This window comes from Heloderma suspectum, chromosome 4 (genome assembly GCF_057233095.1).
Source record: "Heloderma suspectum isolate Gila_16-S chromosome 4, 16-S_ref, whole genome shotgun sequence".
Lineage (NCBI taxonomy): Eukaryota > Metazoa > Chordata > Lepidosauria > Squamata > Helodermatidae > Heloderma > Heloderma suspectum.
Genome location: NC_139461.1, coordinates 216,059,356 through 216,086,755, shown reverse-complemented (window position 1 = coordinate 216,086,755; position 27,400 = coordinate 216,059,356). Strand labels below are relative to the sequence as shown.

The following is a 27,400-nucleotide window of genomic DNA, read 5'->3' as shown; positions in this document are numbered from 1 at the left end:
TACCAAAGGCTCCTCACCTTTCCATCAGCTTAAAAAGGGAAAGCATGACTGTAAGACACCTCTCCAGACACCTTGACAGACAAGGGCTTTTGGCCTTTCAGCAAGGCCCCTGTCTAAACAAGGCATCACTGTTCAGCCCCCCAGCACTGACACTTCAACCTGGGTGACCCTTCTTCAAACCCCACCTCGCCTCTGTCAGATTGTCACAGTTTCCAGCCTCCCTGCATCCCAAGACCAGACCAGCAAGTAGACAGAGAGTATGGTGACTCCCCCTGGCTCTGCTCTGAGAACACTGACAGAGATAAGCTCACACAGATTCTGACATTCCAGAGGCTGAATAAACCTAAACCCTTAGACTACATCTAATCAAATCTCAGGTATAAACTACAAGGCCCACTGCAGCGCTGAAGCTAAGCCCTGGCACTGTTTGCGCAAATCAGAAGCACCAAAAAGGGGGGAGGGTAACTGCAGTAGTAAGTCTTCCAAAAAGGAACTGCAAGGGTGGGTGAGTTAGTATGCCCCATTTCTGGAATAGCTGGGGAACTGGGAAAGTTTTGAAAAGGTGGAGGACACCAAGAAGTGTCAGTCTAACACTTAAAATGGAGAGGATCACGTCACCAAGCGGGGGAAATATTGTGTATCCCCCACTTTTGGTGCACTTACTCCTTTGGCTGTCCCCCTCTTTTTGGTGCTTCTTAAATGCAGCACTGGGTCCCTCCTTCCTGGAGCTGGCTGGAGGATTTTAAATGTCAGTTTCAATCAACAGTACAGCAATACATTTTATAACTCTGAAGATATTCAAAGTTGGTGGTTTTGACTACACACTGGCAAATCATTCATGTCTTGAAAAATATAATTTAAATGCCTTTCCTATCTCAAGACAGATTTTTTTTTTTTTTACAAGAGTGCTATCAACATATATCAGGGGTGGGTAGAAGGTAGATCAGGATCTCTTGGTAGATCTCTGGTGATTTGCTTTATTTCAGCAAGGATTTCTGACTCCCAATTGCTTATCAATAACTGCAAGAAAATGACTTCCCCACACACCCAAATTCTACTGCTGAAGTGAAGAAAGCTTAGAGGACTGTGAGCTCCATTCAGTTCTGGTATTCAAAACAAATGTCTGCGCTCAGAATTCTTTAATTCTAATCCTATGTCTTCTGCACAAGGTTCCTGTTGGTGGATTTGGGGGTTCTAGTAAAAAAAAAAACCTGAAGTGGATCCTGAAACCCTAAATCTGTCCACCCCTGACCTGAATGCCAAAAGGGAGACCCAGTAAAAGGGCAAGGAACAACATGCTCCCTTAATTCATAGTTCATCTGGAGTCCTCTTGTTGTTGTTGTTGTTCAGTCGTTAAGTCGTGTCCGACAGTTAACAGAATGCAAGTTGGATCGCAAAGTTCTCCCATTATGTCTCCCCCCTCCCCACCCCTTGGAAATTCTTCTGGTCAAAGCTCTGGCTAGTAGCCTCCTAGAGTTACTAATGCATATAAATACACCATGTAATATTTTAACATCAACACAGCTATTTACATTATATGTTCCTTAATATTAACAGTGGGAAATATAATCATCCCCTTTAATACCAAACTCTGTGGAGAGTGCCAACAGGGCTGTAGCTAAAATGGGGCCACTGAGAAACACAAGGGAGGTATCAGCATGCTTAGGGGTATTTGTATTTTTGCAGAAGTACAAAAAAATCTTTAGGAAAAAACCTAGAAATGGAAAAATGAAAATCAAGCACTGAGTGAGCATGCTCAGTAGCCAAGGAATATGTGTGAGAAGAGAGGGGGATTTTGAGGAGGGCATGGCTGTTTGGCTAGCCTCCTGAACAGGAGCTCTCTGCACTGTAATATTTTCCAATACTTAGTATTCTTAGGGCACAGTCCTATTGGCCATGCCCTTGTTAGATAGAAGGCTCCAATCTTGGAGACTTTTGAGTATCCCGTGCCCTGTTGGGTTTTTGCTTCTTTTTCCCTCTAGCTGGGCCTCTGAGCCCATCTAAAGTAGTCATGCTGGTGGGGCTGGAAAGGCCTCTTCTCTCCCCTCCCCGTCCACCAGAACGTCCCTTGCAGATCTCTCTGAGGTCACTGTTGCAACTTCAGAAAGCAGATGGTGCAGTCCTTTCTGCAGCGGCTGCAAGGGAGCAGGGTGAGGGATCAGATTCCAGACTCCCTTCCAAGGTTGTAGGATGCTCTCCCTGGACCACAGGTTGCTTTCTTATAGTACTTTCTGCTTGTTCAAAGTGCTTTACATACATCTCAATAATCCTTACAACAGGTATGTCAGATAAGGCAATAAGGTAGTTAACTGCAGTCATTCCATCAGGCTAACTATACTGTTTCCATCTCAGCTAGTCATTATAAGAACTGTAACTTTAAGAACTGGTGCCTGATCTTGCTTTTCTCCTCCTCCCATCTCATCCCTTTTTCCTTGTTTCATGTCTTTTAGACTGTAAGCCTGAGATCACAGACTGTCATGCTACTGATCTCTGAAAGCAGCTCTTGGTGCATTTTTGGCTCAAGAGTGGGATGAAAATGCTTCAAATAAATACATAAATAATACCAGAGAATGTAATCGGTGGATTTTTTTCTCCCTTAACTGGTGATTTTGTATATTATGTATGCTTTTCCTTTCTGTTGCCAGCATTTTTCATTTCAAAATTCCATGTATTTTTAAAGCAAAATAAGGGGAGCAAGTAGACATTTAACAGAGGAGGCCGTTCCAACACAATGAGTGAGAATTCACTGTACACCCATTACGGCACCCATCGAATTACCTATTTATTACTTAAAATGTTTCAGCAACCTACTATGAAAAGCAAAGGAGAAGGCAGCCCGGGGAGCGAGGAGATCTGGGTTCTAGTCCCCACTCAGCCATGGAAGCTCACTGGGTGACTTTGGGCCAGTCACAGACTCTCAGCCCAACCTACCTCACAGGGTTGTTGTTGTGAGGCTAAAATGGAGAGGAGGATTACGTACGCCACCTTGGGTTCCTCAAAGAGGAAAAAAGGCGGGATATAAATGTAATAAATAGTGGCTTGCTTCCACAACTTGAGGTGCAATGCCACAGCTACACAAAGAAGTTTTTATTTGGTTTAAATACTCCGGATTGAACCAACGTCAGTCCTACTTAGAGTAGAGCCATTAAAATGAACGGGATTTAAGTTCGACTAACACTGACTACAACTCTGTGTAAAATTAATTAAAAAATAAATCCAAAATTAAGGTTACTGAGATAGAGATAGGGAGGGGGAATAGGATCCAGTCGCATCAGGAATGGGGGAGAGAGAGAAGAGGTGAATATTTGACGAAATCTACTCGAATAAAAGCGGGCGGCACGTACTTGGTCAGCGTAACCCACTGGAGCTTTGTGCCACCACAGTAACGGTTGTTGTTGTTCAGTCGTGTCCGACTCTTCGTGACCCCATGGACCATGGCACGCCAGGCCTTCCTGTCCTGCGCTCTCTCCCGGAGCGTGCTCAAGTTCATATTCATTGCATCGGTGATGCTATCTAGCCATCTCATCCTCTGCTGTCCCCTTCTCCTTTTGCCTTCAGTCTTTCCCAGCATCAGGGTCTTTTCCAGGGAGTTTTCTCTTCGCATTAGGTGGCCAAAATATTGGAGCTTCAGCTTCAGTATCTGTCCTTCCAATGAGCACTCAGGGTTGATTTCCTTTAGGATGGACTGATTTGACCTCCATGCAGTCCAGGGGGCTCGTCAGAGTCTTCTCCAGCACCACAGTTCGAAAGCATCAATTCTTCGGCGCTCAGCCTTCCTCATAGCCCAGCTCTCACAGCCGTACGTTACTCGTGTTCAACCCTGAACGTTGGCGATGGAACGCGGCACGTGCCAATCACCCGGTGCAGAGGACAGCGGCTAAGAAGGCGAGCATGCGCACTTTGGATGGGGGGGCGAGGCAGTTCCGGTCGTATATCAGAGCCCGGGGGGACGGGGCCGTCCCGCCCCGCCCCGCGAAGGCGGGTCACGTGCTCCTGGGACGGGAGGAGGCTTCTGGGAAAGGCCGGGACGGTAATTCTAAGCTTTTCTGTGGAGCGTTCGGCGCGCCGGAAGAAGGTTTCGGGCTGAGGAGAGAAAGGGGGGGGGGGCACAAAGTGAAGCGGCCGTCAGGCGGGCGGTGTGCGCTCAGCCACTGCGGCAAGGGGCTCGGCAGCGGACGAGCCCGGAGGAGGTATTCTCGGGCGAGTTTCCGTGGCCAAGGGCCCTCGCCTGCTAGGAACTGGCCTGGCCCGCCGAGCCGTTTCTCTCGAAACTTCACTGCCGCCCTTTTCAAGTGTCCTGAGGTGTTTAGCGCCCCCTTCAGGAATCTCTCTGCAGGAGAAATGACAAAGGGACTTGTGGCTCCTTAGAGTCTTAAGGGCGCAATCCGCTGCATGTTGAGACAGAAGAAAGCCCTACAGCGCCCAGCATTCCGCAGCTAACAGAGCCCTGACGTAAGATTAGGGCGCAATCCCATGGCCGCTAGACTGCCCGCCTCGTAGGCGGCGCAGATCGTCCCCGGGCTCCACGCTCGGAAGAGCAGGACGGAAGGGGGCATTTCTGGGGGCGGGGAGTGCAGAGGTGCTGGTACGACGCCTCCTACAAGGCGTCCGCCCCCCCCTTCCCGCGGCTAGACAGCCAACTTCGGCCGCTTAGCTGCGAATGCAGGGTGGCCGGAACACGGAAGAGAAGATTTCCCCCCCCCCCCCGTCCCTCCACCTCTGTATCGGATAGGCGGTCGCCTCCGAGTTTGGAGGCGGCCGCCTATCCCGATAGGATTACTCCGATAGGTCATCTAAATATGTGTTGAAGTATATATACAGTCCAACTGAGAATCACATTTCCATGAGGAATTAAGGATGCGATTCTATGCGTGTTTAGACAGAAAAATTGCATAGGGATTTCACCGTTGACGTAGGAGCGACAGAGTCAGAGAGCTCTGTTATAATTCGCAGTTTTAAAGTTAACTTCGAGTGTAATCCTATCCAGATAGGCAGTCGCCTCTGAACTCAGAGGCGATCGCTTATCCAAAGCAGGGCAGGCGAAGCATGGACGGGATAGTTCCCTCCACGCTTCTCCTGCCCTGCATTTTTGGGTAGACAGCCGATTGCGGCTGTGTAGCCATAGGAGGACGGAGTGGGGAAGGAGGCTGCTGTACGACACAGGATTCTGGGGGGTGTTCTGGGGCCGGGAGGGTGTAAATGCCTGTACGACACATAGTCATACAGGCATTTACGCCCTCCCCGCCCCAGAACACCCCCCAGCCATGCCCCTTTTCAGCTGCTCCACACTCTTTTTGTGAGCGCGGAGGACGGGACTGTTCCACACTGCCTCCAAGGCAGTGCGGAAGTGGGGGGAGGTCGGTTCTCTAGGAACCGACCTCAGAGCACGGGCTTCGAGGTTGGTTCCCAGATAACACGATATCCTATGGCCGTCTAGCCACTGTCTAGCGGCCCTAGGATTGCTCCCTCCAGGCACAATCCCATGTTGGCTGGGGAATGCTGGGGGTTGTAGGACTTTTTTTCTGTCTCGCCACACATAGGATTGTGCCTTAAGGTGCCCAAGACTGTTGTTTTTGCTACAGCAGACTAACACTGCTACCTCTCTTCCTGCAGGAGTTGCTTTTTATCCTAGGGCCATAAAATTTTTGCTATTGGGCTCTCTAATTTACTAGTTGAGACAGTCAATTTAAAGGAAAAGACCAAGAAATAGTTGCGCACAATATTTAAAAAAATCAGTTAACATTAATTGCCTATGCTATTTACACCCTCTTGTAATCTTGGTGGGAAAATGGTGAACCCCACCCCCACCCCGTGCCTTCAGTTCTTGCTTTTTATGCCAGAGATTGTGGGTGCTTCCAGAGGAGGATTTTATCACCCCATTGCCCTGTCTCATTCACAGAATTTTAGTGGGGCGGGGATCCAGATTTAGATGACTTCATTCACTTTTAATCCTCACATGTTTTTCCACCATTTCTTCTGACTTTTTTCTTATGCAGAAAATCCGTTTAGAAAATAAAAAGATGGAATAGCTGCACAGTGCACTTTGCCTGTTAGCCCTAGGACCTCTCAGTCTGCAAGTACCTTGCTAGGGGAAGGATTATGTATGGCCCTGTCCCTTGCTTATGTTCTAACTGCTGAAATGGAATTAACTTGACAAGTAAAACTTTTGCTTTAGGAAATAAATTGCATCCATACATGATTTTAAATGGTTGATGGAGGGCGCAATCCTATCGGCATAGGTGGACACCTCCGAACTTGGAGGTGACCGCCTATTCAATGCAGGGCAGGAGCAGCACTTAGGAGATCTTCCCCTCCGTGCTTCATCCGCCCTGCAGTCACGGCCAGACAGCTGATTTCCGAAGTTGGTGTGTGTGTGTGGAGGTCAGTTCTCAGGGAACTAACCTTGGAGCACGGAGCACAGTTCCTGGGAACTGACCTATCCTATAGCTGTCTAGCTGCTGACTAGCAGCCATAGGATTGCGCCCTAAATGTTCTAGATATATGCTAGATTATTTTATCTTGCGATATTTATTGGTTTATGTTTGTATAAATTAAGTGGTGAAGTGTGTATGCATTTTAAAAATAAGATATGTTATATTATTCCAGGGTCATGTGGAACCATATCAATTTCACCCTGGTCTCCCGATATCCACGATACCCTTTGCCTATATCCTGCTCCTCATTACTCCAAACTTCCAAGAGCAAGTGCCAGGAATTTGGCATGGGCAGACAGCAAATATTGAACCTACTGAACTACAAGGATAGAGTAAAATCTGTCAACATGGTTCCATGTAACATGATACACTCCTCTTCTGTGAACTTCAAAATAAAAAATAAACAGCATCCAAAAACCTTCCCAGTATTAGATGGCAGCATCCCTTCCCTGTGTAGACATGTATTTGAAAGCAATGCAAAGAACAGTGAGATCTGCATTCAAAGGTAATTCATTCTTTTGTAATATCTTTACATTAGGTGCTTGTGTATTCGATAGTTCGGGGTAGTGTAAGCATTTTTGGGATCCTAAGTTATTCCACTGACTTCAGGTGAGGCTTGAAAACTTCAGTCTTAGGGCACAATCCTCACCTCCATGCTCCGGCTGCCCTGCATTTTTGGCTAAACAGGCGATTTCACCTGTCTAGCCGGGGAACTTCAGAGTGGGAGGCCATGTGGTGCATAGGAAGCTGCATAACACGGCTTCTGTGGTTCGCTCCCTGCCCCTTTTTCCCTGTCTCCACACTCCATTTCAGAGCATAGAGATGTAGCCAGCACCGAGAGAACCACACCAGCTACGAGGGGGTGGCGGCGGAGGAGGGGAACGTAGTTTCTGGGAACTGAAATTGGAGCCATGGCTCCAATTTCTGTTCCCAGAAACTGAAAAATCCTATGGCCCTCTAGGCAGTATCTAGTGGCTGTAGGATTGCTCCCTCCATCTGTTTGCAACTCTGAATAATCCATACACTTGAAATCTATTAAACATTGCTTCTCCTGCCTCCTGGAATGCTTAGAATGACTTCTCAGCTTATAGGATGGAAAGGTATTTGAGCATTTTTAGGGCAAAGTTAGAAAACTTAAAGGCATCTAGCTTAATTATTTCTTTTTTAAAGGTTAGCTGTGCTGTATGCTTTACAGATGTTGGACAACTTCATAGAATTTGCTTCACATTTCATTTTGAATGCAATGGCATATATGGTGACTCATGCATTTCTAAAACCCCAGTGAATTAATGGTTGACAGTTATTTCAGTTAATCATGATTCACTGATAAAGGCAAGAAAGTGACTCACTGATTTTATGGATTGGTCCTAAAGGACCATATAGAAGCACACCAAAGGGCTTCATTTAAAACTATAAACATGAGCTAAAAGAAAACTCATGAATATGATGGCATGACTTTTCATGAGTTCTTTCAATTTAATAATTTCCTTACTATCTTTTGAGGAAGCCAAAATCCAAATAGCAAATATAGTAATTTCCAAGTGGCAGATTGTCATAGCTTTTATCACCATGATGATAACAGGGCTGTTAGGGAATTTACAATAAAGGAGACCAAGCAATTTCACTTTTGGGTCAGAGACTGGTTCCAAATAAGACAAAACTCTTATTTGATTTCATATTTTCTGAATAAATGTAGTGAAGAGGAACCTGCTTTATTTAAGGATATACTTTAAAATCTCTAGTTATAGCCCCATTAAACAAATATTACCATATTTTTGCAGGATCAAGATTATGTATAAATCATATAACATTTTTCCAGAATTTATATGATTTATCTGAAGTGCACATAAGCATGTATATCTCCAGTTTAAATTCTTATTTAATTTTTCCTTTGTTGCTGGGTTTTGAATAATACAGTCAACTAAATGTAACTTTCATCCATCTACACAAATAGTAGTAGCACTATTTTCCCACTAATATGATGGCAGGGTAGTTAATATATTCACTATATTAACTTGCTTTAAGTTCCTTATGTCTTTGGAAAGAAAAGTTGGTTTTGAGCTCCTTTGAGCATTTCATTTTGATATCAGGTACTCAGAGTTGCTTGTGAAGGTCAGAAAAGGAGGAGGAAAAAGTGCAGTAATACATCACACTGAGAGGAACAAGAAGTTGCTTGTTCGTGAACGCATAAAGATGCTTCTTGATGATGAACCTTTCCTTGAGCTCTCCCCTTTTTCAGGGCTTGATATGCCTTACGGTGATGTTCCTGCTGCAGGATGTCTCACTGGTAGGTTTGTGTAAGGGGAAATTAATAATAATAATAACAACAACAATACATAATGATGGCAGCCTACATGCACAGCTCTATTCAGTTCAGACCAATCAAGAAAATTCAGGCCTGAGAAAATTCAAGAGAATTTTCAAGAGAAAATAATTTTTTTCTGTGCTGTGTCTATTGGAAGATGTAATACTGAAAATAGAATGAGAGGAGACATCAAGAATGGCTTTTTATTGATTGATTGATTTAAAAGATTTATAAGCCACCTTTAACGAAAACCCTTCCAGAGTTGGGTAAACAATTTATTTCAAATTTTAAAACCACAAAATACAAATGCTTGGGACTAGGTTTGGTTTGGACATCAAATACAACAACCCTAGGTGGGCAGAAATCTATAGGAGCCTCATAAATGTATACATGGTAATCACCTTTCAAGATAAAGTTAGTATTCACTGTATGATATTTTTTCATATTTATAATATTTTATTACTATATGCAGGACTAATGATTCCTGAGGGTAGCTTCTGTCTGTTAACTAAATTCAGGTTGTTACTGATGTGCTGGTGGAAGAGACAGAGTGGTATTTTCATGTTCACAGCTGACTTCTTGCCAGCTCTTCTGCCTAACTGCCCCTTGGTGCAGTGCATTAGTGACTCACGATGTGGGCAGTGAAACCTTTCCCTTACTAAGCTACAAAGTTGGGGGAATGATAAAGGGAGTATGAGATAATAATTAACATTTAAATGTAGGAAAAATGGAAAGCTGTTCATTTGGATTCCCCCAATAATGATTGTCTGTGTAGTTTGTATTGAACCGCTTCACATGTAATGGCAGCAAATTGTGGGTTAATTAACCCATGATTTGTGGGGATGTGCGTTGTGCCTGAGCTGCTTCTGATTTGCAGCAACAACCTATGAATACTGTATTCGTAGGTTGTTAGCTTGACGTCTGAACCCAGACATTGTGGGGTTAGTTGTGGGTTAAACAACCCAAAGTCAACCTAAGAGCAAACCATGGGTTAAATTTGGGTTGTTTAACCCACGAATAACCCAAAGTATTCAGTTTCAGATGTCACACTAACAACCTACAAATGGTGGGGTTCGTAGATCGTTGCTGCAAACCAGAAGCGACTTGCACGATTTGCTGCCAGATGCTGCCGTTACATGCAAACAGACCCATTATGTTGGGAGTCCTCTATGCTGGTTTAAATTTTACCTTAATGCTTTTGCAATAGGACTGCATTTCATGAGTTTAACTGGTAAATTAATTAACTAAAGATTCGGTTGATTATTGGTGGGGCTGTGATTTAAGAACACATTTGTTTTGAGGATATTTTGGATCCTTGTATGTTAATGAAACATAAATGAAAAAAGTACTAAAGATTGCCTTACATTGTAATATCTTGAAGTATCCACATTGAAATTTCGGTATATGCAGATTTATTTTAATTTAATTGATGAACTGATCAATTAAAAGGCAGATTATTAATTAACGAAGAGAGCAATCCTGTGGTCCCTAGACCACAAGGGAATGGGGGGGGTGGGGCATAGGATTTTTCGGTTTCCTCGATCTGGGGCCGGAGACAGCATTCTGACCTCGGACCCAGGAGTTCGAGCTCCCCTCCCCCACACCCTCACAGCAGATGTGGAGAGAACCGCATCAGCTGCCTCTACAAGCTTGCAAATGCAAGATGGGAAAGGGGACTTGCTGGTGGGAGGGGAGGGGACTGGGGAAGTGGGGATACAAGCTATCTCCAGCTGACCTCAGGCTCCTTCCCTCCCCAACACTTCTGCTGGATAGGCGAAAACACCTGTCTAGCTAAACTGCAAAGTGGGACACTTATGAGTACCCAGGGCATAAACAATACGATTGCCTACTTAATTATTTAATTAGTTAGTAGAATTAGTTTGCAGTGGACAAAGATGATCAATCAAAGGAAAATGTAATGGGGTTCCATATTGAGCTTAAGGGATGCTTTGATAACCTAGTTCTAATACATTTATTTGCAGTTTTTGAAAAAAATGACACCATAGGATTTATTACTTTTGTCACTGATAGATCTAAAACAGTTCTCATTTCTTACACACGTTCTACCATTGCTGCAAATAAACCAGGATAGCTGAAGGTTAAGCTGTGTTCTTTCTGATTCCCTTGGAATTTCAGTATGCTGCAGGAAACTTTTCTAACATATTTCTGTACTTACATAATTGTCTTAATTCATGGTACAGTTGTAAAATATTTCCATGTGGATAATTCAGACCATTTGTAACATGACATTCTTTCTCTTTGGACGATATTCTTTACAACAGTTGTTCTGAACTTCATTTTAGGAATTGGAAAAATCTGTGGAGTCTGGTGTGTCTTCATAGCAAATGATGCAACAGTGAAAGGTGGAATCATTTATCCTATTTCACTGAAGAAACAACTAAGAGCTCAAGAAATAGCAATTAAAAATAGACTTCCATCTGTTTACCTTGTGGACAGCGGGGGAGCATTCTTACCACTTCAGGTAAAAGATATATTTGATGAAATGAGTTCTTTTTTATCTATTGAAAATTATTCTCTCTGATTCATGTTATGGTTAGTTTTAATTTCTGAGTCCTGAAACATTTATATACTAGAAAAGAATTGTCTGAATAAATAACTCATACTGTAATAGCAGAATTAAAGCCAGAATGTAGATGAGCTATTAGGGCCATTATTCTTCTCAAATTTAGATGAATGATGCATCATATTATGCATTGAGTATATAGATCTGCTTTATGAAAATTCTAAAGGATCAAAAATAAAACAGATTTGCAGAGAAAGTGTGGTTATTCCAGTTTGCTAAAAAGAAATGCTAACAGAATTTGAAACAAGAAGGAAAAAACTGAGAAGCACAAACTGCAGTCTTTGAAATCTGCTTAGCTGTTGAATGGAATAGTTCTAGCTTCTCTTTATTGGAATGAACTTCCTAACCATTGGTCAAGCTACTTGGGGTATCATGGGATGTTCGTGAACATTAAAACTGACAATACACAGAACAAAGGGACCTTGCAAGATGGCATTACTGTTGCAATAATCAAGTGCTAACAGCTTCATACTATTTTATATTACTTGGATGATTTATACTCCTTTTCAATCAAATGATCTCCTAGGAGGCTTGTTAAACAGTTACCCAGCACCAGTGTTCTTCTGGCCAGTAGCAGAGGCCAGAGTGTTCTTCCCCTTACGTTTGTAATCCCATGACAACTGTGAGTTGGAACAGAGTTCTTTCTGGCAGTTGCTCATTCTGTGGCCAGTAGCTAAGGCAGGCTTGTCTTCCTGTTTTCATGATGTTCTTCCTGGGAGTGAAGGTTGAGGGGATGCAACCTTCAACTGGCTCTTGTTCCTCTGGCAGTGGGAAAGATCAGCATGCCCTTCTCCTTGCCTCTAGGCACAGGGTTCAATAACAGTTCAATCACTTTATCCTGTTGGATAGGAAAGCATTGTCTGGACATGCGAACCAGATAACCTCTGCAGTACCTGAGGAACACAAGTAAAGGGCTGCAAACTAAAGGGATGCAAATTTAAGTCCTTATCGCATTGGCTTTCATTCATACACAGATTTGCTCTCAGTAGGCCCTTTTTCCAGCCAAGAAAAACTCCATTGGTAAAAGAAAACCAAGTTTTAAAACTGAGTTTAGAAATGGGCTAAAAGAAGTTGACAAAACAAAGAAGATAGAAATGTGACACAGGTACACAGAAACACCTGAGCGCAAGCTATTGTATTCTTTCAGTTTTGCCCTAGATATATCTAAACTCATTGATCTTGTAGCTGAATAGAATGCTATCCCAAAGACTTAAGATGTGTAAATTTCTATCTTGTGCAGCATAGTGGGTTATGGATAGCTTTAGCTTTGAATGGTTATTGCATGTAAAAAGAACAAATGAAATACTTTGAAAAAACTGATGCTGTTTAACAATGCCTTTCTAAGTCTCGGTTTGCATATAATGGCAGCAAATTGTGGGTTAATTAACCTATGATTTGCCAGGTTGTGTGCTGCACATGAACCACTTCCGCTTTGCATAATCAACCTCTGATCGTAGGTTGTTGCATGGCATGCGAACTGGACACTTTGGGTTGCTTGTGGGTTAAAGAACCCAAAGTGAACGTATGTTTAGTTCTTAGGTTAACTTTGGGTTGCTTAACCCACAAACAGTCCAAAGTGTCTGGGTTTACACATCACACAACAACCTACTATTGGGCCGATTGGAGTTTGGTTATGCAACATGGAAGTGGCTTGTGTGCAGCATACAGCCTGGCAAATCATGGCTTATCCCACATTTGCTGCCATTATGCATGAATGGGCCCTAAGATTGGGCATAATAGAAAATATAGATGAGTGTAATTTTTGAGTGATTAGACTAAAGTATAGATAAAAATTTGGGCTTTGAATTTACTGTAATACTGAAATTCTCATTCATTCCTGTATGGTCAGGCAGAGCTGTTTGCTGACCAATTCCATGGAGGCCGAATTTTCTACAATGAGGCTGTGATGTCTGCACTGAGAATCCCTCAGGTATAATACTGCATTGGATGGTACATTTTAAAAATATATTTTCCAGTAGTATTACATTAATAAGCAAAATAATGTACAACTGTTGAACAGAGTACTTCATAGTATGTCAGAAGAGTCATGCAGCATCTTACATTTTGCATCTATTGCACCAGCATTCTTTCTGCTGTGATCCAGAAACAGTATAGCAGACAACACAAAATTAATGATTAAGTGCCTTCATCTCATTCTCAGCAGCAGACTCATGAAGTATAACCAGTGTGCCATATACAGAACCATTCCTTCTTTTTGCAGCCCATAGTAAGATTTAATAGCAGTTTACATCAAGATCCCTGTGGGGCCGTGCCTGATTTGGACTGAATATCCTCCTTGTGGCATGTTAACACTGGCATGATACCGTCACCCCTACACAGCAGGTGGTGCAGCAGGAGAGGCATCTGTCCAACTTCCAAAATGGAGAGAACTAGTTCACATGTAACAACAAACCATGGTTTAATTAACTCTGGTTTGTTGAGTTGTGAGTTGTTGTTATGTGCAAACCTGGAACTATGGGTTAACTAGGGTTGTTAGCCATGAACAACCCACAAAGAGAACCCATGGTTTATTATGGGGTTCTTTAAACCATGAGTTGTCCTTATGTGCAAACCCAGAATTCTGGATTGTTGATGGGTTGTTTTGCCAAACTGCTGAGCAGTGGGCAAGAGTGGTCAAAAAATCTTCCCTCCTTACATGCCAGTGCTGCAGTGCCACAAAGGCCATTGGGATAGAGGGAAGGAGTGGGTGAAGGAGGAAAAGCACCCAGGAAGATAACCCATGGTTTGTTGTTGTGTACTCTGGGTTGTTTGTGGCTAACTGAGTTGTTAACCCATGTAGTTCAACCATGTAACAACAAACCACGGTTCAGTGACAACCCATATTCAATCCGTACTCAGGGTTGACATTATGTGCAAACCAGGTCTGTGTGTAGAGTGAGTTTGCAGTGAAAAAACTTGGCAAGCTGACACAAATCACAATATAGTTTATGTCCCAGGGGTATGTAGTGAAAAGAGATGGGCACACATGCTTTCCTTGCCGAAGTATAGATTATCTATCTTTTCTATGCAATATAAAACTAACTCTGAGATCTTTGGTACTGTTTCATACAATAAAAATCTTGACTCCTTCTTGGAGTTTTTCTGAGATGATTAACTAAATGCTGCTTTTCAGTGGCATTGCTTCATGTTACTGTGATCATCTGCCTTCAGAATTTACAACAGAAATTAAAATATTTTGTCTGTTCTTCCTTCTTACCTAACTATCTCGATGTGTTCTCTAGGTGGCAGTTGTGTGTGGCTCTTGTACTGCAGGAGGTGCTTACGTTCCTACAATGGCAGAGGAAACAGCCATTGTAGATAAAATTGGTACAGTGTTCCTTGCTGGGCCCCCTTTAGTTAAAGCTGCTACAGGAGAAGATGTTAATCCTGATGAACTGGGAGGAGCTAACCTACACTCAAGGTAAGTATAATATTAGTTTTTCAGGTCTTAATAGTGATTGAATCATACTTTCTGTTACAGTTGTTCTAGAGCAGGGGTAAGCAACCTGGTTCCCTCCAGATGTTTGACCTACAACTCCCATTAGCTACAGCCAGCATGGCCAATGGTTAGGTATTATGGAAGTTTCAGTCCAAAACATCTGGAGACCACCAGGTTACCTACTCCTGTTTTAGAGGTATTCCAGTTCTGACTATGAAGAATGACCTGTAAGGCTATCAAATTATCTAGGAACCGTGCTTAATTTGCACTAGAGCAGTCGTGTTTAATTTTCACTGAGCTCAGTTCCAGAATCTATTTTCAGGCCACGAGTCACCCCTAAAGATACAACTTATATTGTCAAGGACATTGACAGATTGGAGCAGCTAGAAGATGGTAACCAGGATGGTGAGAGGTAGATTTAGATCTACTAGTAGATCTCTGGATGATATGCCATAGATTAGTAAAGTTTTCTGATTCCCAATTATTTAACCATAGCAGTCATAAAATGACCCTCACCCTAAAATACAGTGCTTTAATGAAGAAAATTTGGGGCTAGAATTGATTTTTGTATGAAAAGTCTATGAGCTCCGTTCAGTTCTCTTAAAACAAATTCCTGGATCCATAAGTCTTTAATTCTAAGTATATGTCTTTTGCGCTAGGCTGCACTAGGATCTCAGGATTCCAGAAAAAAACAAAGTAGATCTCACAAGTCTGAAGCATGCCCTGCCATAAGGCCTCTAGAGAAGCATCAGCCCCCCTCATAATGTTGTGAAGCTGTTAGAGGTGCGCTAATCTATTATGCTTCTGCTGGTCATTGTCTTGAGCTCAGCACATCTCTTTCTAGAAATGAACTACAGGGTTTCAGAATTCTGAAGTGCCCATGTTGCATTGATGGTTTCACAGATATACAGTGCCTTGCATAAGGATTCACCACCCCTTTGACTTTTCCACATTTTGTTGTGTTACAACCTGGAATTAAAATGGATTTAGTTGGCATTTGTACCATTAGATTTTCACAACATACTTAACACTCTGAAGGTGCAAATTATTTTTTATTGTAGCACAAAAGTTAATTAAACAAAAACAAACTGGCATTTGTTGCTTGCATAAATATTCACCCCATTGAGTCAATAGTTGGTAGAAGCACCTTTGACTGTGAGTCTTTTGGGGTAAGGCTCTACCAGCTTTGCACATCTGAATCTTGCAATTTTTGCCCATTCTTCTTGGCAAAATTGTTCAAGCTTTGTCAGGTTGGATGGGGACCATTGGTGAACAGCAATTTTCAAGTCTTGCCACAGATTCTCAATCAGATAGAAGTCTGGGCTTTGACTGGGTCATTCTAAGACATTCAGGTTCTTGTTTTTAAACCACTCCAGTGTAACTTTGGCTGTGTGTTTAGGGTCATTGTCTTGCTGGAAGGTGAACCTCGGTCCCAGTCCCTTTGCAGACTGAAACAGGTTTTCCTCTAGCCTTGCCCTGTATTTGGCTCCATCCGTTTTGTCCTCAGTCCTGACCAGTTTCCCAATCCCTGCAGATGAAAAGCATCCCCACAACATGATGCTGCCACCACCATGCTTCACTGTGGGAATGGTGTTGTCAGGGTGATGAGCACTGTTGGCATGCGCCACACATAGGATTTTGTGGTAAAGCCCAAAAGTTCAGTTTTGGTCTCATCAGACCACAGAACCTTTTTCTGCATGTTTGCTGTGTGTCCCACGTGCCTTTTGGCAAAATCCAAAAGGGATTTGATATGGGTTTTTTTCCCCCCAGCAATGGCTTTCTTCTCACAACTCTTCCATAAAGCCCAGCTTTGTGGAACGTCCAGGTGATAGTTGTCCCATGGATGGTTTCTCCCATCTCAGCTGAGGATCTCTCCAGCTCCTTCAGAGTTACCATTGGCTTCTTGTTTGCTTCTCTGACTTAATGTCCTCCTTACCCAGTCACTGAGTTTTGGTGGACAGCCTTCTCTAGGCAGAGTTGCGGTTGTGCCATATCCTTTCCATTTTGTAATAATGGATTTAACGGTGTTCTGAGAGATGTTCATTGTTTGGGATATTTTTTATAACCCAACCCTGCTTGGTGCTTCTCCAGAACTTTATCCCGGACTTGTTTTGATGGCTCCTTGGTCTTCATGATGGTTTGTTTAGATATGCTCTCCAACAAACTCTGAGGCCTTCCAGAAACAGGTGTATTTAATCTGAGATCGTGTGACACTTGAATTGTACACAGGTGGACTCCATTCAACTAATTATGTGACTTCTGAAGGCAGTTGGTTGCCCCAAAGCTTATTTAGAGGTGTTACAGCAAAAGGGGTAAATACTTATACAATATTACAGTTATTTGTAAATCATTTTGTAAAATATGTAGATTTTTCCCCACATTGACATAATGGACTATTTTGTGTAGATCAGTGACAAAAAATCCTAATTAAATCCATTTTAATCCCAGGTTGTAGCACAACAAAATGTGGAAAAGTCAAAAGGGGTTGAATACTTATGCAAGACACTGTATTGAAATAGCATATGAGAAATAAAATAATACTGTCTTTTCTGCAGTATAGTTATAATGCAAAAGGTAGGAACAGTCACTCCAGACACCAGTCTTTCCTTAATGTATTTTCTGAAATAAAGGATCTTGCCTGAGGCAAAAGTCTGTTCTCTCTTAATGCATGAAAGTCACAGTATATTTTTTCCCTTCAACTCATTTTACTGTTAGTACTAATATTTTGCTAATAATGTTTATTGTCCTGTACTTGTGCCTCTTGTCATATATTTGTGAAATCTCTCTCTCAGGGTCAGTGGCTGTGTTGACCATTTTGCATCTTCAGAAAAAGAAGCATATGAATGTGTTAGAAATATTATTTCAACACTGAATTATGAAATTCCTCTAGAAGAGACTCTAGAGTTTGACAGTCCCTTGTACAGTGCTGATGAGCTTCTGGGTCTTGCACCACAAGATTATAGCTACACTCTACACATAAAACTGGTAAGGAAAACTTCAGTTGCAATCCTGAGGATAGTTAAGCTTCTGAAAATAAATCCCATTGAAATAAATGGAATTAAACAGCCTAACTGTGTGGTTAATAGTAGTTAAGCTACACTTCTTCTAGTTCTTAATTTGCTTGGACCATTTATGTAAATCTGTCAGTGAAAACAACAAAAAGTCTTCTGGCATCGTAAAGACTAATAAAGTTATTATGGCGTATGCTTTTGTGGACTAGAGTCCATTTCACCAGATGCATGAAGTGTGATCCTCCATTCACAGGTGTGTCCATGTGTGTCTGAGAGAGAGAGAGAGAGAGAGAGAGAAGAAGTAGGTGTAAAGTGGGACATCAAAGCAACAAGGAGTCTCTAGATCCACTCTGGATGCAGTCCATCTTAAGTAAAAATATGGAATCTGAAACATTTAGCACTAAATATATTTTGAAATTACTGTTATTAGTCTATATATCTTTGATATATATAACCACAGACATACACAGAACTGAGGATCGCCACTTCATACATCTGATAAGGTGGACTTAGTCTATGAAAGCTTATACAGTAATAAATGTGTTAGTCTTTAAGGTTCTTATGAGAGTTCTTGTTATTTTTGCTGAAACAGACTAGCACTCCCAGTGCCCAGTTCAGGTTTTTGAGGGCCCTTGGGCAAGACACTGTCAATGGGCCTCCTCCTTCTGTGATTCTACCTTCTCACCATCGTTATCACTAGCTGCTATTGCTCCTCATCCTCTTATCACTGCCACCATTTGCTTGTTCGACAGGCAGTCAGCCAGTGATTCTTGCATTAAGCAGGGGGTTGGACTCGATGGTCTGATAGGCCCCTTCCAGCCCTACTATTCTATGATTCTGTGATTCTAAGTAGGCAGTGGCAGCTGGCACGCCTTACCACAACTAGTTTCTGGGCAGGTTGTAATGGTGAAGAGGAGTAGCAACTCTAGGACGCTCTTGTAAGTGAGCTTCTCCTGGGGTGTTGGCCCCCGGCAGGTGTCCAAATATGCCTACCCTTGTCGCCAGCCCTGAACACCCTTCTGGAAGTTGTTGTATTGGTATTGGGTTTTAGAAGTACTTCTAGATGTAGATATCTGGTTGAGGTGATATGTTAGAAAAAAAGATATTCAAGGCTGAAAGTAAAATTTAGCTCTGGGTGTACAGTTGGTACCTAAACAACTAGAACATTTTTAATGCTCACTTCATATTTTTATATGTAATGCTCTGTTAGATTTGAGAGTATAGTTTTTGTGATCTAACATAATCTTTGAATATCAAGCCATAATTTCTGGCTGAAGAAAGCTTTTTTTCTTTTAGAAAGCCACCTAATACTGATTTTTCATTTCCCTTGACAATGTTTTATAGATTCTGAGTCGTATGATAGATGGCAGCAGGTTCCAGGAATTCAAAGCTAATTATGGAACAACCTTAGTAACAGGATTTGCATACATAGAAGGGTAAGAGGGAAGTTCAAAACAAATGGGCTAAATTATTTTAACACTTTTTATTGATCAGTTAAGTGTTTAAATTAAGACTACTTGATGAAGCAAATGAACTAGTTCCTCTTATCCAGATCAACTTGACATTATAGTCATGCATTCGGGTTTGTTATTGTGATAGAGATGTAGCAACTGCATCTCCCAGATTGGTTCCCAGGTTGCCCTAACCACTTACAGTAATCTGTTCTATTGTGGCTGGCTTTTAAAAGCCAAAGTCTTAGCTAGGATTTTGATTTTGTTCAATTGATTGTCGTATTTCATGTACTTAGTACTTTGATTTGGGGGTTTAAATTAATCTATCTTGTCTTTGGCCATCTGACAGGCATTGCTAATTAATATTAAATTGCATCTGCCATTTTCTTGTCCACTCTCTGTATTTATATAATCATTTTGGCAGCAATCTTATTTTGGCAGAAACTACTTAGGCAGCAATCCTATATCTTCTTACCTTGGAGTAAGTCTGGTTGAACTCAGTGGAATTTACTTCTGAGTAAATATACATAGAATTGCACAGACTATCTCTTTTTTTAGATATAACTGCACAGAGTACTTTCATATGAATGCATTGGGTTTAACATTCCTGAGTAAGTTCAAAGTTAATTGTACTAGCCGAACAAATATGTTAATTGTACTAGCCATGACAAATACATAAACAAAGAAAATTGTGTATGTGTATATAAATATATATGCATATACGTACAGAAATACAAAGGTTTCAAACATTACAAAATAATACAGATGAATTAAAATTTAGTATAGGCTTAATTCAGCTTTAACTTAACACTCTGAGTCTCCGAAGCAACTTACAGCAATTTTGTCTAATTCTCTCTTCCTAAGCTTTTTTGCTGCCACAGTGAACAGGGCCACTTTATGTGTCACATAACAATTAGCATCGCTCAGGAGAAAATGAACCATTTCTGCAAGGGCATTCCTAAATCCATATGTTAACAAGAGTTTCAAGAATCTCTCTCTTGGGTCCGTATATAGAGGGCAGATTAGCATATAATGAACAATATCTTCTGCTTGATATTGACCACAGATACATAATCTACGTTCAAAAGGTACCTTATTATATTGTCCAACCAGAACTGCAGTTGGCATAACTTGAAACCACAGCTCAATAAAGGAATTTCTTAGGGAAGGCAGTCTCAGTTTGGACAAATAGCTGGCTCTGAAATGTTCTGTTTTCGAAAGAGGGAACCACTGGGAGAATTTAGAGCTCTTAATTAGTTGCTCCTGGAATCTATCCAATGTAGCCAGTCCCTTAGTTGTCTTTTATCCATAGCAAAAGTGGAATTCAGCCCAGGGAAATAATAGCCACATAGCAGTTTTTGGAACATTGACTTCCAATAATTATTTTTATTCATTTCCAGAAAACACAACGCTGGAAAACCTTTATTTGGATGGCCATCCAGTTCTGTGCACAAAAAAGCTGCAGGGGTTGTGGATGGAAGAGAGTAAAGTTTTCAAAAGAAATTGTTCTGCACAATTTCCAGGACATTTATGATGGGGCTGTCAAAGCCCTAGATTTCAGCCCCATAAAGCATTTGCATTATCACCTTGCACTGAAGTTTTTTAGGGAAGGCTCAATCAGTTGTCCCCCTTATTTTAATAAAACTTCATTAGAGCCCCCATGGTTTTCTGTGCCTTCAATTTCACTGCCTCCCTATACCCTTTCCATGAGAGAGACTCGTTGAAAAGAATGCCCAAATATCTAAATGAGCGAGTTTGTTCAATCACGTGTTGGTCCAAAAGCCATCTGTGCCTAGGACTATGACTGCCAAAAACCATAATCTTAGTCTTAGAATAGTTTATTGACAAGTCTTCAAGTTTGCAGTAGGTGCTGAATGCATTTAGAAGATTTTTCAAGTCCGAACAGGAGAGAAGGATAAGTGCTACATCATCTGCATGCATCAGAATAAAAATCTTTCTATTCATGATTGCTGGGGAAGGAGAATTTGCCTGAGCTAAATGTGGCACCAGATTATTTACATAAATATTGAAAAGAGTGGGAGCCAAGAGGCACCCTTGCGTTACTCCCCGCGTTGTTTTGAAAGCTTCTGTTAAAGAGCCATTCAAACCAACTCTAACCCTCATTTCTGTGTAAGTATACAATTCCTTTATCAATATCAGGAGTCTACAATCGACCTTAGAGCTTTACAGTTTTCCCCACAATCTATTTCTATTATCAGAATCAAAGGTGGCTGAAAGATCAATAAAAGCTACATAGAGGTGTTTCTTAAAATCCTTAGTATATTTCCTTATTAAGTAATTTAATGTAAAACATTGATCTATAGTGCTATAACCACTTCTAAAGCCAGCTTGTTCTTCATGTATAATTTGATTCATATACAGCCAGTCTAGTAATTTTTGAAGTAGGTATTGTGCATACAACTTTGAAGAAACATCTAGCAACCTGATTGGCCGGTAGTTCTGTGGTTCATTCCTATCACCTTTCTTCTAAATTGGGAAGATAATACTCAATTTCCATCCAGGGGGCATTAATCCAGAGTTGTTTATTTCAGTGAATAAACTGGCAATAATGGCCATCCACCACCCTAAATATTCTTTATACAGCTGTGGAGGAAGCACGTCTTCTCCAGGAGATTTCTTCAGTTGTAGACATGTGGTAAGACTCTTTATTTCATTGCAGGTTGCCACTCTGGCAAATTAGAGAGATCTTGTTTCTCTCCTGCCTCACCTGGTTGCCAAAACTGGACACTGAATATATTAGAGAAATAATTCACCCAAGTTTGAGCTGGGATTGTGGCATCCTGTGTAGAAATTACCTCGTTTAAACCCAAAGAGATGAGTTCCCCAAATTTATCTTCCTTATGTTCTGATACTGCTAGACCTAGTTCCTGCCACTGGATTTACATGTATTTTCCTTGTTTTTAAGCAGTCTTTTATAATCTGTCCTGCATTTAATAAGGATTCCAAGGGATTCCTTTGATGGTTTCCTACTTCGATGATTCCCTTATTTTCCTAGTCAGGTCTTTCTTTGCTGCTTTATGTTCAGCATCAAACCAGCCAGAGTATGATGTCGCTAGACACTGTTTACAGATGTTATCAAACAAGTCCTAAGTCCTGAAGTAATTTCTTGAAAAACTTTTATATGATTCAGATTTAACCCAAAATAACTGGCGCAAGTTAGTCATATACTGTCTGTATAGTCTCTCTTGAATGGTACTACTCAGTCTTACAGACCATTTCAGTCTTCTCTCACCCAACATTTCTGCAGTCAAATTTACTGTTTCACTCAATAATGCACATTCAGTTAACGGGTATAAAGATAGTCGTATTGGGAAATGGTCACTTTCAGTGCGTTCTAGCACTTCAAAGGTGTTCACTGGGGGAAATAGTGATGGTGAGACCATTACGTGGTCTATAACACAACCGCCTCCTTTACTCAGATAAATATAATAACCTCTAGATTTATCCACTGAGCTTCCATGCAGAGTATATAGATTATGATGATATATAAATTCTAAAAAATTTAATCCCTGCTGATTGTATTTACTAGCCATTGAGATATGAGATGGTAGAAAGATACCTTCCAAATCTAGGCCCAATGGTTGCAAAAGACCCTCCGAGCATGCACCTATTCTGGCGTTGAAGTCCCCACTGATAAAAATAAATGCATTTGGAGACGCCCGAGTTATCTGTTCCAAGAGAAATGTTAAATCTTTCCATATCTTATCAACTACTAGTGAGCATTTGGTGGGAGAAAAATAAGTATTTATACAAAAAAAAGGGTATTTCCTTCCTCAGTTTTAATTTGTACTAGTAGAAGATAATTATTTCGTGGACCAAGGTCCACCATCTAAAGTTCTGCCAATTCTATTGAAATAAAGGAAGCTAAAGCCCCGCTTCCGTGGCATTTCTCACATTTCTTTAAGACTGGCTGACTAAATGATGTGTAACCCTGGAGATATGGCAGATTGTGTTCATACAGCCATGTCTCTTGCAAACAAATAATATGTCGTTAACGCATCCTTATCTACTACTTTATTTCCCCAGCCTGCCAGGTTCCATGAGGTTATACCTAGTCCTTTCTGATTAATGCCTAGTCAGTTTTGAGGTCTTTGCCAAGATTTGAAGGGCTCTGTGTTTTTGAAATTAATTCTTCTATAGTTGCCCCAGTATTTGGAATAATCTTGAGCAGCTAACCTCTGAGGAGCTCTCCAATTTCTATGAAGAGGCTTATTTATGAAATGACAATTTTAATTCTCAGACCTATCAGGATATATCCCACATCCTACCTTGGGGCCAGAGTATATGCTCTTCCTTTCATTTCTGTAATGGTGTATTTTGATATTGTTTGGCTAAGTAACAAATGAGAGGATTTAAATCTCTGGCTCTTCCAACTCCTATCACCCCCCATTATCTTTAAGCTGTATTTCTGTTTCTCTCTCTCTTAAAGGGAATGTGGTGTTAATGTGGGATGCAGGCCACCTGCGAGCTGCTTCTGGTTTCTGTAAATCACCTCCAATTCGCCCAGTTGGAGATTGTGAGCATCACATGTGCACCTTGAACAATGGGTTGTTTAGAGGCTAAACAATAAAGCAGTTAACTCAGAGAATGAATCCCCACAAATCGTGGGTTAATTAATTAACCCATGGTTTGCCACTGTGATGTGGGAACATCCCTTATGAAAGCTTAGGCCATAATAAAAATCTTCAGGGGCCACAAGACTCTGCTGGTTTTGCAGCAACAGACTAACATAGCTAACCCTCTGGAAAACGTACATGAACAGCGTTATATAAATAATAATTGTGTTCTGGATGTGCACACTAGCATTCCGATACCTCAGTCTTCAAGGTAGTTACTGCACTGTGTTGTGTTTTTCAAAGGGGTCAGCAAATAACATAAATGGGTCTGTGAATTAGAGCTGGGTCTTGTCCTTGAAATGCAGAACATTGTCCTGAGCATGCCATGCCAATTTAAATTTTTATTTCTCAATTTTCATGGCAGGTATCAACTTGCATTCTCCTTTACATCTTTAATGATCTCTTGAAAACATGTACAGGAGTGGAGCTGATATTTGAACATAAAGTATAGATTTTTGCCCTGAACAAGTGTACCAAATTTCATTCATATCCCAATGCTCAAAAATTTTATCACATTGCCAACAAACATTGTCAGATAGTTGAGTTCAACCAGAGAACTTACTACACTTAGCCAGTTACCAATTTATTTAAGGTTGTTAATGAACATAGTAGCAGCTATGATATGTTTTAAGTTTTGACCAAAACATTTATATACCAGCATCCTAAAGAGATCACTCTATGTGACTCTGATTCTTGCTTTACTATCTGATTCCCTCTGCCCACCCTACCTTTCTATCTTTATGATGGGTGGGCAACTTCTGGCCCTCCAGATGTTTTTGCCTACAATTTCCATCTGTCCTAACCAGCACAGCCAATAGTGAAGAATGATGGGAGTTGTAGGCCAAAACATCTGGAAGGCCACAAGTTCCCCACCACTGCTTTATGACATGGACCAAATATAGGCCTCTGTCACAGACTAAACATTCTTAATGGATGGCAGTAAAAGATGTGGCTCAGACTTAATTTAGTAATATTCCAGTTGCTAGTTTTGTTCTAGGATCTTTCCATTTGAGATTTGTCTTGCACAAAGAATGTGCAATCAAGTTATTGCAGAGAGTCTAAACATCCTTCCCCTATGTAGACCATCAATTTTGGGGAAATTACAGTGCCCCAGCAATCAAACAGTACTTTGCTGTTACTAGGAAATTGTGATTTCCCTACCATCAACCACCACCCACTAACACGTCCACTACAAACGTGAGTGCTGTGTGTTTGCGTGTGCTGGGCATCTGATGGTTAATGACTGGCAACAAAGTCATCCCTTACCCCCTGCTGGCTGGGGAATGTTGGGAGTTGCAGGACTTTTTTCTGTATAAACATGTATAGGATTGCCCTTAAAAAGCTTAATTTTTTATTTCATATGCAGGCTGAATGGTCTCCACTGTACCACTGCAGTGGGAGCACTCATGTAGCTTTTAAATTATTGGGCAGAAAGGATACCTGCCAAGCACTGGAAGACTACTCATCCCCTCCATAACGCTATTCTGCTAATGCGTGAGCCTTTCTTAACATTAATTCTAGACAGTGTACTCTCCAACATTGCAGCATACACAACTTCTTTAACACAATCTCAGAATGGTGAACAGGCTGTTTCCCCTAATGCACAGTATTCCTTCCTGCAGCTGGACATCCCTTTCCCAGCTCAGTCCATTCAGTGAGAATCCAATACCATCAAGCCCAGGTGGTCAGCTTGTTGCCCTTCAGATGTTTAGCCTACAACTGCCATTAGCCCTAGCCAGCATAGCCAGTGCTAAGGGATGGGGAGAGTTGCAGGCCAAAATACCTGGAGGGCCACAAGTTGCCTACCCCTGGTCTAATCTGTTTTGGGCTAGTGCTACTTTAGTGTTTAGCGCTACTGTTGTTTTTATGTAGTGATCTATTGTGTAGGAAATCCCATTTCTGCAGATAGCTCCTTAAACTAAGTCTAGGATCAAGAGGCTAGTAAGTGCTTGTGATACAGCATGGGAGAGCCTGAAGAACCCTTATGAGTTCTGTCAGCTGAATAGCTGAGCAACGGAACCTGTTCTATAGGACCATTAATAAGGCTGCTTTCACTAGCTGTAGAATCACTCAAAATTTTAAAAAGCTGAAATAAATATTTAAAGGTCATTTTGTATGTGAAAAAGTATCTAGTGGCCTAACCTTTTCTCTTAATGTTAAGTTTTTCCTCAACAGCATTAGAAAGTGAATCATTTTGCAAGGATTAATAAAGCATGCTACAGACTTGAACTCCTTGATTTCCTCTGAGATGAAAATGTGATAGTTGAGATGCTTTTTCCATTATGACAAAAAGACAAATTATGCCACTGAGAATATGGACAAAAGTATTTTGCTTTCTGCTGTAAGTACCTTGAGAACACTGTACATTAAGAATAATAAAGAAGTTTCAATGAATATTCCTTATTTAGGATGTATTTTTTCACTAACCAAATAAACTTGCTGGGTTAGTCTGAGCTTTTATAGCCTTGAGTGGATACCACAATGTGCAGCATTACCAGTACAGACAATGATAACTTGTTAGTTCAGATACTAAAGTATAAAACAATAATCTTTGTTTGCCCAAACATTCTAAAGTATAAACAAACCTCAGCTCAGTAGAGACCAATGCCTCCTTCAAGCACTTACCGCTTGAAGGGGCTCCATGCAATGTTGGCAAGTAAGGCTGCACTGCTGACCCCACCACCTTGCTATCAGGCACACCACTGGCCCTGCCTCCTGAATGTCCACATGGTGCAGATGTCTGCAGGGAGGAAGGCCACCCGTGAGCAGCTACTTGCTTCCTCCATGCAGACATATGCACTAACACATGGATGTTCAGGGTGTGGGGCCAGTGGCATGCTCATGGGCAGGGTCAGCACCATGGCCCTGGTCCATCGTGTGGGGCCCCCATCATGCAATTAACAGTGAAGAGGGCTCCTGATGAGATGAAAATGACAAAGTATACTTCCATTTTTTCATTGTCGTGTATACTTGGCATGTTTTATATCACTTCAAAGATAATTTTTCAAAGTTTCATAATCTGGCAAGTTTGTTTTTCAGAATGGCACCTTATGTGAATAAAACAGCCATAAATGTAACATCAAAGATAAATAATAACTTATTGATTTTTTTTCTAACCTTCAGTTAGAGACTTCTCTAATAAAATAGGCAATAGGTTAATAACCTTTTATAGAAGTCCTGCTTAAGAGTACACCCACTGGAGTGAATGGGACTTAAGTTAGGGTTTATTCATTTCCATGGGCTTATTCATTTCCATGGCTCAACTCTAAGTTGGACTTATGATGGATTTTAGCTGTTATATGTTAATATATATTTAGAGCACTTTCTGTGTTGACTAATTATCAGTACAACCTGGATCAGGGACATTTGTCTGCTAAATCCATCCCCAGCACTTAGAAACTTCTACCAGCTTGTCCTCAGTTGTATCAAGAACAAAGGCCCTTCCTGATGCTTCTTTCCCCAGCTAGGCTGAAGAGAGGAGCCCATCCACAGTGTAAAAGGTCTACTCCAGGAGTTGTATGCAGTCTGTACTACGGCCC

At 41.3% G+C, this 27,400-nt stretch overlaps 2 protein-coding genes across 4 annotated transcripts in view; one reads left to right on the top strand and one right to left on the bottom strand.

The window, feature by feature from the left end:
* WLS (Wnt ligand secretion mediator) overlaps positions 1 to 4,658 on the bottom strand; it is a 92,666-nt gene extending 88,008 nt beyond the window's left edge. Inside the window, exon 1 of the mRNA XM_084852250.1 lies at positions 3,345 to 4,658. The gene's annotated coding sequence lies outside the window, so the exon portion shown is untranslated. The remainder of the gene's footprint in view (positions 1 to 3,344) is intronic.
* Positions 3,839 to 27,400, top strand: part of LOC146348059 (methylcrotonoyl-CoA carboxylase beta chain, mitochondrial-like) — a 42,386-nt gene continuing 18,824 nt past the window's right edge. Inside the window, exons 1-8 of one of the 3 annotated variants that reach the window (XM_084852246.1) lie at positions 3,839 to 4,190; positions 6,607 to 6,939; positions 8,525 to 8,721; positions 11,043 to 11,221; positions 13,173 to 13,253; positions 14,566 to 14,744; positions 17,555 to 17,747; positions 19,118 to 19,209. In XM_084852246.1, coding sequence (XP_084708372.1) covers positions 3,892 to 4,190; positions 6,607 to 6,939; positions 8,525 to 8,721; positions 11,043 to 11,221; positions 13,173 to 13,253; positions 14,566 to 14,744; positions 17,555 to 17,747; positions 19,118 to 19,209 — 1,553 coding nt within the window. In that variant the 5' untranslated portion in view covers positions 3,839 to 3,891. Of the gene's footprint in view, positions 4,453 to 6,606; positions 6,940 to 8,524; positions 8,722 to 11,042; positions 11,222 to 13,172; positions 13,254 to 14,565; positions 14,745 to 17,554; positions 17,748 to 19,117; positions 19,210 to 27,400 lie in introns of all 3 variants that reach the window. The other 2 variants (XM_084852247.1, XM_084852248.1) reach the window with 2 other exon arrangements.